The sequence below is a fragment of the Nyctereutes procyonoides genome, unplaced genomic scaffold (assembly GCF_905146905.1).
Source record: "Nyctereutes procyonoides isolate TBG_1078 unplaced genomic scaffold, NYPRO_anot_genome, whole genome shotgun sequence".
NCBI classification, from domain to species: Eukaryota; Metazoa; Chordata; class Mammalia; order Carnivora; family Canidae; genus Nyctereutes; species Nyctereutes procyonoides.
The window spans coordinates 3,137,528-3,150,765 of NW_026575121.1; the positions used below are offsets into that span (position 1 = coordinate 3,137,528).

The following is a 13,238-nucleotide window of genomic DNA, read 5'->3' on the forward strand; positions in this document are numbered from 1 at the left end:
CGGTCTAAAAAAAGAAAAATATAATCACAATAGATGCAGAGGAAGCATTTCACAAATTCCAACATTTATTTCTGATACAATAAAAAAAAATCTCTGCAAACTGGAAATAGAATAGATTCCTCAATCTGATAAAGGACATCTAAGAAAAATCTACTCCTAACATTATACTTAATGGTAAAAGACAGAATCTTTTCTCCCTAAGAGCAGAAATTCTTACCACTTCTATTCGACATCATATTGAAATCTTAGCCACTGAAACAGGCAAGGGAAAAAAAGTAAAAGGTTATAAAGGAAGAAATAAAGCTGTCATTATTCACATAAGACATAACTGTTATATGGGAAACCTATGGAAACTCAAAATGGGCAGAAAACATAAAAGACAACACACTGATGATAAATGGCAAACAAGCACATTTAGAAGACCTTCAGCAACTATGGACTTAGGGTGATAATAATGTGTCAGAGTAGCTTCATCGACTACAACAAATGTAGCACTCTTATGGGGATGTTGATAATGGAAAAGGTTAATTAAGCATGTGTGGGGGCAGAGGGATATATGAGAAATCTCTGTACCTTCTGCTCAATTTTGCTGTGAACCTAAAACTATTCAAAAAAAGAAGTCTTTTAAAAATATTCTGTATCATTAGCTATCAGAAAAATGTACATTAAAACCACAAAGAGATATTACTACATCCCAAGAAGAATGGCTAATATAAAAAATAGTACCACCACCAAATGTTGGCAAAGAAGCAGGGAAACTGAATCACCCGTATGTTGATGGTAGGAATATAAAATGGTACAGAGACTCAGGAACAAAGTTTGACAGCTCTTACATAATTAAACATATATGCCCATATCATATGACCAGTAATTGTACTCGCCCAGAAAAATGAAAACTGATATCTACACAAAAACCTATACACAAATGTTCACAGCAGCTGTATTCGTAACAGCTAAAACCTACCGCCAAGGCAGACGTCTTTCAAGGGGTGAATGTTTAAACTGTGGTCCAGTCATGAATACTACTGAGTAACAACAAATCGCAGTGGGCTGACTTGTGCCCCCTGCCCAACTCCTGAACACTCATATGTTCAAGTCCTAACCCTAAGTACCCAAGAATGTGACTGTTTTTGAAGACAGGGCCCCACAGAGGTACAGTAAATTAAAATGAGGACATGTGGCAAGCCCTAATCCAACTTGATTAGTCTTCTTATAAGAATAGGAAATGTGGACACAAAAACCACACCCGGAGTGTGTGCACATAGGAAAACCATTCCAGAATGCAAGGAGAAGGCAGCTGTCTGTAAACCAGAGAGGTCTCAGAAGAAACTAAGCCTGCTGACATCGTAACTTAGACTTGAAGTCTCCAGAAACATGACAAAAATCTATTTCTGTTGTTTAGGCCACCCAGTCTGTAGTATTTTATTATGGCAGCCCTATCAAACTAAAATATTTAATATATAACTTCAATGATTCTCCAGGGAATTATGCTGACTTAAAAAAGCCAATCCTAAAGGTTAAGTACTGTATGATCCCACTTATATAACGTTCTTGAAATTACAAAATATGTCACATTATTACTGAGTACAGATCTTATTAAATATCTGTGTACAGCTAAACTGGTCTACTGGTATTGTCGACATAATATTTGGAAAGATGATTACTATCACTGGTCATCTTTGGAGGATCTTATAAAACAAATATGTTAATTTTAAAACTAGTCAATAAAAGCAAAGCATAAAGCACTTATCCTTACTTGCCTGAATGAACCGTGCTTTAGAATAAGAACAGTTAACAGAGAAAAATTTCTCTTTGCAGAATTACAACTAACAACTGGAAGAGAAATAATAAAGTCATCAGATTACCATTTAGCAACCCCTATGGATCCAGTCAACGGTCATCCAAAATCGCTTATAACAAAAAAAAGAGACCTAACAAGATATATGCCTCCCAATGGGCATTCACAAAAATATTTCGTAAGTATTTCTTCCAGAAAATATCAAACCAGGATCTGATTAGGCCTAAAGGCCTGTATTTCCAGGAAATATAGGGAATTAGACAAATATGGTAAACAATGAAGGAGATGTAACCTGCAAAATACCCACTGTAGGAAATTCTACAGGATAAACCACTTTCTTCAACAAATAAATTTTAAGAAAAGAAATGGATGAGGGAAAGAAGTAGAAGGTAAAATCTATAGATTAAGAGATTTAAGACACAAGTCAACCAATCACAATATATGAACCTTATTTGAATCCCGATTAGAACATGTGAAAAAGGGACGCCTGGATGGCTCAGTGGTTAAGCTCTGCTTTCGTCTCAGGGTGTGATCCTGGAGACCCTGGATCGAGTCCCACATCGGGCTCCCTGTATGGAACCTGCTTCTCCCTCTGCCTGTGTCTCTGCCTCTCTCTCTCTCTCTGTCTCTAATGAATAAATAAATAAAATCTTTTTTAAAATGTGAAAAAAATTATGAAATAATTGAAAATTTTTGAGCATTGGATAGTTGACAATAAAAAATTGTCACTTGGGGGCACTTGAGTGGCTCAGTCAGTTTAGAATCTGACTCTTGATTTTGGCACAGGTCCTGATCTCAGGGGTCATGAGATAGAGCCCTGCAGCAGGCTCCGCACTGAGCATGGAACCTGCTTAAGATTTTTTTTCTTTTCTTTTCTTTTCCTTTTTCCTCTCTCTCTCTCTCTCTCTCTCTCTCTCTCTCTCTCTCTCTCCCCCTGCCTCTCTGTCTCTCAAGAATAAATAAGGTTATTAAAAAGAACCTTTTGCAAAGAAGTTATCTGCAAAAGAAGGACTTCAACCCTGCATGAAGAACCCTTCAGGAAGAGGTTTCACATCCCTAGTACGGTGTAATTTACACGGAATGCCTAGTGTTACTCTAGTTCCAAACTATTCCTTTCAACTATCGTTCTAAATATAATGACCCACATCAGGAGGGAAAAAAATCTTTTATCAAGAGCAATATATTTCAAAGCTCTTGAATATATACACACACAAAACCCTAAGAGGTTGACATTCAGACATCATTTCTGCTTTACAGATGAGCAACCTGAGACTCAGAGAAATAACCAACTTACCTAAAATCCTATAGCTACAATGCAACTACTATCCTGCCTCTAGATCCAAGGCCTTTTCCATTCTACTATGCAGTCATTTAAGATGCAGAAACAAAATCGAAATTCTAACAACTGATTCACTGTAAGTCACAACTTGAACGGCACTCCTGGACAATTTCTTCATGGAAAATCCCTTATTTATATGCTATATGCAGTATGAACACAATCTAATCTAATGACAACAATCACATATTATACACACCTATCAAATGTTTATACAAAAAGGAAAAAAATACTTTTCTAGACAAAATACCACAAATCTTCCTTAAATTTTAGCCAAAGTACCACATCAGTATCATTACACATGCATTTATAAATTCAACTATTTTCAAGGTTGTTTTGGTTATTTGGGGTATTTTGTGGTTCCATACAAATTTAAGGACTGTTCTAAGCTCTGTGAAAAATGCTGTTGGTATTTTTATAAGAATTGCATTAAAAATAAAAAAGAATTGCATTAAATGTGTAGACTGCTTTGGGTAAGTATAGACATTTTAACAATGTATGTTCTTCCAACCATGAGACTGGATGTCTTTTCATTTCTTGGGGTCATCTTCAATTTCTTTCATCAGTGTTTTTTATAGTTTTTAGAACACAGGACTTCATCTCTTTGATTAGGTTTACTCTCAGGTATTTTACTGTTTTTGGTGCAACTGTAAATGGAACTGATTCCTTAATTTATTTCTGTTGTTTCATTATTGCTGTATAGAAATGCAACAGATTTGTTTGTTGATTTTGTACCCTGAGACCTTACTGAATCTGTGTATTAATTCTAACAGTTTTTTGGCAATCTTTTGGGTTTTCTATACAAAGTATCATGTCATCTGCAAAAAGTGAAAGTTTTACTTCTTCCTTGCTAATTTAGATGCTTTTTATTTCTTTTTGTTGTCTGACTTCTGTGACTAGGACTTCCAGTACTATGTTAAATAATTGTAGAGGAAAATCTCTGTTTTTTCCCCACTGAGGATGATATCAGCTACGGGTTTTTCATATATGGCCTATATTATGTCGAGGTTATGTTCTAACCTTAATTTGTTGAGGATTTTTATCTATGAATGGATGCTGTACTTCGTAAAATTTTTTTCTGCATCTATTGAAATGATCATATGATTCTTATCCTGTATTAAGAAGCAAAGCTGATGAAAAAAAAAAAAAAGCAAAGCTGGAGGCATAACAATTCCAGATTTTAAGTTATATTACCAAGCCGTACTGATCAAAACAGTACCAGCACAGTATGGTACCAGCACAAAAACACACAGATCAAGGAACAGAATATCCAGAAATGAACCCACAACTATACAGTCAACTATAGAGTCAATTAATCTTCAACAAAGGAGGAAAGAATATCCAATGAGAAAAAGTCTCTTTAACAAATGGCCTTGGGAAAACTGGACCACTTTCTTACACTAAACACAAAAATCAATTCAAAATGGATTAGAGACCTAAATGTGACACCTGAAACCATAAAATCCTAGAAGAGAACACAGTGATCTCTTTGACACTGGCCATAGCAACTTCTTTCTGGATATGCCTCCCAAGGCAATGGAAACAAAAGCAAAAATAAACTATTGAGACTTGATCAAAATAGAGAGTTTCTACACAGCAAAGGAAGCAACCAATAAAACTAAAAGACAACCTACAGAATGGGAGAAGGTATTTGCAAATGACATACTGGATAAAGAGTTAGTATCCAAAACATATGAAGAACTTACAAAACTCAACACCCCAGAAAACGAGTAACCAAATTAAAAAATGGGCTGAAGACTTGAATAGACATCTTTCCAAAGAAGGCATACAGATGGCCAACAGACATATGAAAAGATGCTCAGGGCAGCCCTGGTGGTGCAGCGGTTTAATGCCGCCGGCGGACCAGGGCGTGATCCTGGAGACCCTGGATCGAGTCCCACATCGGGCTCTCTCTGTATGATGCCTGCTTCTCCTCTGCCTGTGTCTCTGCCTCCCTCTCTCTCTCTCTCTCTCTCTATGAATAAATAAATAAAATCTTTAAAAAAAAAGAAAAGATGCTCAACATCATTCATCATCAAGGAAATACATATCAAAACTACAGTAAGATAATCACCTCACATCTGTTAGAATGGCTAAGATCAACAACACAAGAAACAACAGGTGTTGGCAAGGATGTGGAGAAAGGGGAACCCTATCATACTGTTGGTGGAAATGCCAACTGGTACATCTACTCTGGAAATCAGTATGGAGGTTCCTTAAAAAGTTAAAAACAGAACTACCCTATGATCCAGTAATTGTACTACTAGGTATTTACCCAAAGAATACAAAAATATAGCACCATTATCTATAATAATCAAATTATGGAAATACCCCAAGTGTCCACTGACTGATGAACAGATAAAGATGATGTAGTATACATACTATAGAATATTATTCAGTCATAAAAAAGAATGAAATCTTGCCATTTGCAATGACATGGATGGAGCTACAGAGTATTATGCTATGCGAAATAAGAGAAAGACAAATGCCATATAATGTTAAGCATTGTGGAATTTAAGGGGAAAAAAATGATCATTGAGAAAAAAAAGAGAGAGGCAAACCAAGAAACATAGTCTTAACTATAGAGAACAAACTGATGGTTGCCAGAGGCGTGGTAGGTGGGGGGCGGGGGGGAGAAGTGATGGGGATTAAGGAGTGCACTTGCTGTGATGAGCACTGGGTGATGTATGGAAGTGTTGAATCACTAAATTGTACACCCAAAACTAATATTACATTGTATATTAACTAACCAGAATTTAAATAACTTTTAAAAATTCAAGTATTTTAACTGATTCTTAAGTTGTCTTAAAAATTATACTAATATAAAATTTTCTGGGGTAATTCTTAAGTCGAATTATTCTGGCTGCATAATCTAATATAGGCATTCATTTACACTAATAAGTGCTTTATGTGCGTGACATCATTTAATCCACACAGTTAACTCCAAGATCCAGAAATTAGTCCTTTTTACAAATAACAAAACTGAAGCTTGGAGATTTTTAGGTAACTTGTTCAAGATCGTGGAGGTAGTAAATAGTAGAACTGAGACTTGAGTCAGTCTGATGACAAATCCTTGCTCTTAATCCACCCTCTATTCCAATAAACATCATCTACTTTCAGTTGCCAGAAAGATTCCCTTAGTTATTATTTTCCTCTTCTTGTTTCAAAGACAGCCAACTGCTATCTGAAATAGCTGGAATGGAACAGGTGCATCAGAAACAGGTTCATTTTGTCGTAACATTCAGTTCTCTGCACGCACTGGCACATTCTCCCTTAGAAATTATTGTATGAAGAGGATAAATCCTCAGGCCAACCCTCAAAAACTCAACTATCACTTAAAAGAATATTTCCAGGGAAACCTCTGGAAACTGTAACAGAACAATACCACCTCCTCTTCTGTCATACACCCCTGCAAAAAATAGGTACCAAATATCCCAAAGATAACATGAAATTCCTTCCTTGTCTTCCTCCAGCATACAACCAAGAATGATTTCGTATCTCCTAGTCCCATCACGACCTTCATTAGGAAATGAGATTTAAACTGTCCCAGCTCCCATGGAAGGCAGGGACAAAGCCAGGATAGAAGAATAGGATACCCAAGTTGTAACATGTATTCATACTTATAATCAGGTCTGAAGCCTAAAAGGACCTCTATAGTGAAAACTCTTACTGTTATAGTTCAGTACAAAAACAGTTTTGTGTGAACTGGCCTGGAAACCTAACTACTATGTCGTACTTACAAAGAGATTGGGAACATAACCCACTCCTAAATTGGAAACTACCGATATTCACCGATACTCTCTATAATCTGCTACTCCTTCCCAACTTTCTGAAAACTAAAAGCCTAGCATCTGCGAGCAAGAGGTGAAGAAGCGATGACTCCCTATAACTGCATATGCACCAGAAAAAAAACCCTTTGTACATAAAGTATCCAAATCAGTGGAAGTACACACTAGATGCTTTGGTAAGATAATACCAAAGTCATTCACCCAAGATACTTTAGTATTCCTCCTTTTTTAGTAAGGAGTTCCAGATTACGTTCAGGTCTTTGAAACTGGATTCATTTTCTCTTTTTTCATTACCAGATAATAATGCACTAAATGCTTATGTCCCCCAAAATCCAAACGCATAAAGCCTAATGCCCAATGTAAACGTATTAGGAGTTGTAGCTTTTGGGAAGTCATCAAGTCATGAGGGCTATGCCCTCATGAATGGGCCAGTGTCCTTATAAAAGAAGCCTGAGAAAGCTCCCACTCCTTCCGACTTGTGAAGCCAGTGACAAGGCGCTGTCCACGAAGCAGGAAGCGGGGCCTCACACAGACACAGAATCGGCCACACCACCACCTCGGGCTCCCCAGCCTCCTGAACTGTAAGAAATAAACTTCTATTGTTTATAAGCTACCCATTCTGCAGTATTTTGCTAAAACAGCCCAAATGGACTAAGATACCAGAATTTTTTAACAGTTTTAAATATTTTTATGGAAATGTACATTAACATATTTTGCTGTGTTAATAAAAAAAAGACACATACATTAATACAACGCTGTAAGAAAGTAAATTCATGGGTGCCTGGGTGGCTCAGTTGGTTAAGTGTCTGCCTTCTGCTCAGGTCCTAATTCCAGGGTCCAGGGATCGATACCCTTATTGGACTCCCTGCTCAGCTATCTCTCTCTCTCTAATAAGTAAATGAAATTAAAAAAAAAAAAAAAGTAAATTCATTTAAAGTGTCTGAAATGCAATTTAACAATAATTACCAAAAGATTTATAAATGTTCATAGCTGCTGACTCAGTAATTCAACTTGTAAAAATGTATTCTAATAATCAGATTCATTCATTAATTTAACGAACCACTGAGGACTTACTTTGTGCCAGGCATTCTTGTGAGTAAAGATATTCATCACATCATTTTATAGTGCCAAAAAGTCATGGGGAAAAAATATCTAATAATATTATAAGAGTTAGGAAATTAAAAAACATCTAATATATAAAACATTATACATTAGAAACTATATTATCAAATACCCAAAAATATTTAATAACACAGTAAAATGCTCATGATATCGAGAAAAAAAATTATTTTCCTTTTTTAAAGATTTTATTTATTTGACAAAGAGAGAGAGAGAGAGAGAGCACAAGCAGGAGGAGTGGCAGGCAGCAGGAGAGGGAGAAGCAGGTTCCCCATGGAGCAAGAGCCCCAAACAGGGCTCAATTCCAGGACCCCGGGGATCATGACCTGAACCAAAGGCAGATGCTTAACCAAATAAGTCATCTAGGTACCCCAAGAAAAAAATTTTAAAATAAGATATAAAACTATTATATGTAACTATATATACCTATATGTATGATTCCAAATGTTTTATTTTTTTTTAAACTTATTTATTCATGAGAGACACACAGAGAGAGGGAGGCAGAGACACAGGCAGAGGGAGAAGCAGGCTCCACGCAGGGAGCCCGACGTGGGACTCGATCCCGGGACTCCAGGATCACGCCCTGGGCCAAAGGCAGACGCTAAACTGCTGAGCCACCCAGGGATCCCCCAAATCTGTGTTTTAAATGACCAAGTCAAGAACCTTGGTCAAGTTACTTAATCTCATTCTATTTCAGTATCTTTTTCTATAAAATCAAGATTTTACATTTTACATATGAAATAAAGATTTTTTTGTCATACCCTCAATGGATTGTTGAGGGAGTTATTTTTTAAATGCATGGAATATTCCCCCAGTACATATAAAGCAATAATTATTGAGTCATATTACATATACATATATATACTTATGCAAAAAAAATGGAATATATCAAATGCTATCAAAGACTGTAAATTCTAACAAAACTAATTCTAAAACAATCAAATTTTGAACACTACATATTATAAGATATTAAAAATTATAAGGTATGGCTTTGTTTTTAAAAAATTTTTGTATCTGAGTGAAGTATGTATGCATATGATATCTAAGATTTGCTTTAAAGTACTTTGGGGGAAAAATACTTTGGGGGGGTTACGTGGGGATATTTTTAATACTATCAGAGTTATTTACCTCTGGGTAACAAAATTATTACTAGCTTTTCTTTTCTTTATATTTTTCTATTTTCCAAGTTATCTATAGTAATTCAAAATCATTTTTTAATTGAGAAAATTGGGGGGGCACTTGAGTGGCTCAGTCAGTTGAGCATTTGACTCTTGGTTTTGGCTCAGGTCATATCTCAGGGTCCTCAGATCGAGCCCTACATGGGGCTCTGTGCTCAGCAGAGAATCTCCTTGAGATTCTCTGCCTTCCTTTCCCTCTACCCCTCCCCATGTTCAGGCTCTCTCTCTGTTTACCAAATACATAAAATCTTTTCAAAAAAATAATGAGAAAGTTTTCTTCAAAAAATGTTAAAGAAATCCTTACCAATACTCCATCCACAGATGAAACTTTCTCCCAAGTTAACCAAGCTCTTTCTCTGACATGATCTGGTATCTTTAATTTCTGACATAATGCAGTAAAATCGGGTTCTTCGGTTTCTTCAAACACAAGCCTACCAGATAAAAACAGACATATAATGGGGATATATTTAGAAATCAAACTAAAAGTAAACATTTGCTTCAATGGTTTGCATATAACAAACAGCATTATTCTGAAAAAAGGCATTACTAAGTACTTTAAAATCTTATTTATCTTTGAAAAAAATTACAGGATTTAAATGTCTATTTTTTTCATAGTCCTTCCAACAAATATGCAACACAGTGAAAGATGTTTGTTGGCCTGAATCACATTCACACCAGAACAGCAAAATAGCTTTGGAAAAGTAAGTAAGTATGATAGCTGACGCTGTATGGGAAAAGCGGGATGACAATAAGAGCAAAAAGAAGAAAGCCCATTTATGATATTGCAGAATCAATTTAGTATCAGCAATTTTGCTAAAATGCAGTCTACACTTATCAACGTCTCATATAATCTCTCTACCTATAAGCATTTCTCACGTAATGAGAAACTTAACATGAATTACTGCTATTCTCATTTCAGCCTTTTCTCTTCGATCTTCCTTACCCAAGATAGGTAGTCAATAGTTTCTTGTTGGCTAGCTCCCTTTCATTTTCTTAATGTCTATTTGACACCTAATAATAGTATAAGGAATAGCTAATAATTTTTGAGTATTTACTCTGAGCCTGTGTGAATAAAGTATCTTCAATGTATAGTTTCAGTGGAATCCACACATGGGCCTACTAGATAAGCACTCTTATCCTTGTTTTACAGACAAGTACCAAATAAGAAGTTAAAGGACTCACTTGAGGTCATGGCCAGTAAGTGGGAAACCCAAGTTTAACTCCATGATCCATGCCCTTGACCACTACGCCAGACTGGTAACCCTCCTTCAGAGCATAATTAACTTTGATCATGTCAACAAGGAGGGTGCACTCCTGCTCCTAGTGAAGGTTTCCCTTCCAACATTCCCACTTAGGCCAGATATAATGCAACAGAGAGAAGATCTCAGCTTCAAGGTACAGACAGATTCCATCGCTGAAAATGCAGGTGGAGTGGGCCTTGAATCCATCCCTAAGCAGGACGCTAGGCTTTGGATTGCCAGGCACTAGTTTCACCCTTGCTAAGCAGCTAGTCTACACGGTTCAACTGCCCGTACTAGCAAAACCTTTGGGGGGGGGGGTTTATGGTTAATCAAGAGTGGAGTGTATCCTGTATGGTTTTTACTTACAGGAAAATTTTTGATAGCTCCATCATTTAAAAGTAAACAATGCAATGTTGGGGTGGGGAAGAAAGGCCTTCTTTTCCCAGGTGGGGGCCCTAATTTGAATATTTGTGGTTACCCTACAATAATCCAGAGGACGCTTCCAAAGCTCCATGGCAAACATGGAACTCTTTATAGAGTAGATTCACTGCTTTTTCCAAATGAAAACGTTCAAGTACTGGATACAACAGAGCTTAATCAGAAATTAAATTTGCTTCCAGAACAGCTTGACTTTTTTCCCCCCAATTAGCGAGTGTGATTTTTAACTGACCCGTAAGACAACCCATTTCAACATATGTATTTTTAATAGCCTTTCACAGGCCATCCCAGAAGCCCATTCCAATCGTTCACAATCTGTCTGAACCCTGTCAGTGTCCAGCAAGTTCAAAGAATAGGGCTTAGTAATGGACTAGAAAAGGCGAGAAAGCGGTGAGGAACAGAAAGCAATCCCATTCTCAAAAAAAAAAAAAAAAAAAAAAAAAACATGACAGGTACTCTCAAAGTGGTGGAACGAGGACTGGCAAAAATAATGGCAATCATAGTCTTTCAGTCTTAGGTTCTTAACCATAAAGTACCACGATCGTGAAAAATAGGATGCTGCAACAGAATAAGTCCTCCCTGTCATGTTCTACTGCATTATCACAGTAGTTGCCTAAATTTAGAGACCACTTGGTGGTGCTGGTGCTGGTGCGGGTGGTGGTGGTGGTGGTGCTGGTGGTGGTGCTGGTGGTGGTGTGGGTGGTGCTGGTGGTGCTGCTGGTGGTGTGAGTGGTGGTGGTGCTGGTGTGGGTGGTGGTGCTGGTGGTGGTGGTGTGGGTGGTGGTGCTGGTGGTGGTGGTGGTGCTGGTGCTGGTGTGGGTGGCGGTGGTGCTGGTGGTGCTGGTGGCGGTGTGAGTGGTGCTGGTGCTGGTGTGGGTGGTGGTGCTGGTGGTGGTGCTGGTGGTGGTGCTGATGGTGCTGGTGGTGGTGTGGGTGGTGCTGGTGGTGCCGGTGGTGGTGCGGGTGGTGGTGCTGGTGGTGCTGCTGGGGGGGGGGGGCAAAAAAAAAAAGAAAAAGGGAAGAAGAGTGCTGTGACTCGGCAGGCAGCTCACGAACTCTGTAGCTCAAGCGAAACAAAACAAGAGCAGGCGCGAGGATGTGTCCGGGCTCGAAGGCAAAATGGAAGAAGCGCTGCAAAGCGCCGAAGACGGATACCGGGGCTAGCGCGGCGGGGGCGGCGGGGCCGGCGGGGGCGGCGGGGGCGGCGGGGGCGGCGGGGGCAGGAGGGCGCTCGCCGGGACGCGTCGCGGGGCTTGCCGGGTGCCGAGGCCCGGAGCCGCGTCGCCGCCGCCGTGTCCGCGGGAGCCCGCCCGTCCCCCGCCGCGTCGGCCGCCGGCTCCGGGTCCGCGGGCGCGGCGGCGGCGGCACCTGTCACCGGGCGCGGGCGCCCGACCCCCCCCGCCCGACACCTGTCAAGCCGGCGCCCGGCCCCCGCGGACAGCGCGCCCGCCCCCGCCGCTCTCGGCTCACCCGGGCAGAGGCGGGTCGTCGGGGCCGCTGTCCTGCGCCGGGTCCTCCTCGGGCGGCGGCGGGGCTTCGGCGGCTTCGGCGGCGGCTTCGGCGGCGGCGGCGGCGGCGGCGGCGGCGGCGGCGGCGGCCCTCCGGGGGGCCTTGGGCGGCATGGCTGCCCGCGGGCGGCGGGGCGGGGCGGGGCGGGGCGGGGCGGGGGGCGCGGCGCGGCGCGGCGGGGCGGGGCGGGGCGGGGGGCGCACCTCGGGGCCGCCCCGCTGCGCGCAGGCCGGGGGAGCGGCGCCCGGCGGAGCCCACGAGCCCTCCTCCGCCGCCCACCGAGCGCCCGGACAGCCGCGCGAAAACGTCACTTCCGCCCGCGGCGTCACGTCCGCGAGCTCCGGGGCCGCCGGCGTCGGGACGGACGGGGCGCTCCGGGGGCGCGGGCGGCGGCGGCGCCGTATCTAGCGAGCGCACCCCGGGGGCACGCCCCGCCGCGCCCCCCCCCCGCCCCGCGACGCCCCGCCGCGCGCCCCGCCCCCAACGCCCCGCCGCGCCCCCTCCCCTCCCCGCCCCTCCCCGCCCCTCCCCGCCGCCCCCCTCCGCGCTGCGGCCCCGTCTCCCCCTCTCCCCCTCTCCCCCTCTCCCCGTCCCCGTCCGCTGCCCCGCCCCGCCCCGCCCCGCCCCCGCTCCCGCCCAATCCGCCCCGCGGGATCCGCCAAAACAAAAACAAACGTCTGCGGAGCCCCCCGGGCCGCGAACGTGGGCGACCGCCGGGAGACGGGACGCGCGGGGGCAAGCACGGCCGGGACCTGCGTGCGCAGACGGGCGGGGGGCGGGGGGCGGGGGGCGCAGAGCAGGTGAGGACCTGGCCGCCGCCCCGCCCCCGCG

The 13,238-nt window shown here is 42.1% G+C and overlaps 1 protein-coding gene across 1 annotated transcript in view; it reads right to left on the reverse strand.

Annotated features, from left to right (window-relative positions):
* The window catches only part of RB1 (RB transcriptional corepressor 1), a 140,246-nt gene extending 127,726 nt beyond the window's left edge, over positions 1–12,520 (reverse strand). Inside the window, exons 1-2 of the mRNA XM_055335859.1 lie at positions 12,369–12,520; positions 9,524–9,650 (exon numbers count right to left, since the gene is read on the reverse strand). Coding sequence (XP_055191834.1) covers positions 9,524–9,650; positions 12,369–12,520 — 279 coding nt within the window. The remainder of the gene's footprint in view (positions 1–9,523; positions 9,651–12,368) is intronic.
* Positions 12,521–13,238: the final 718 nt, after the last annotated feature.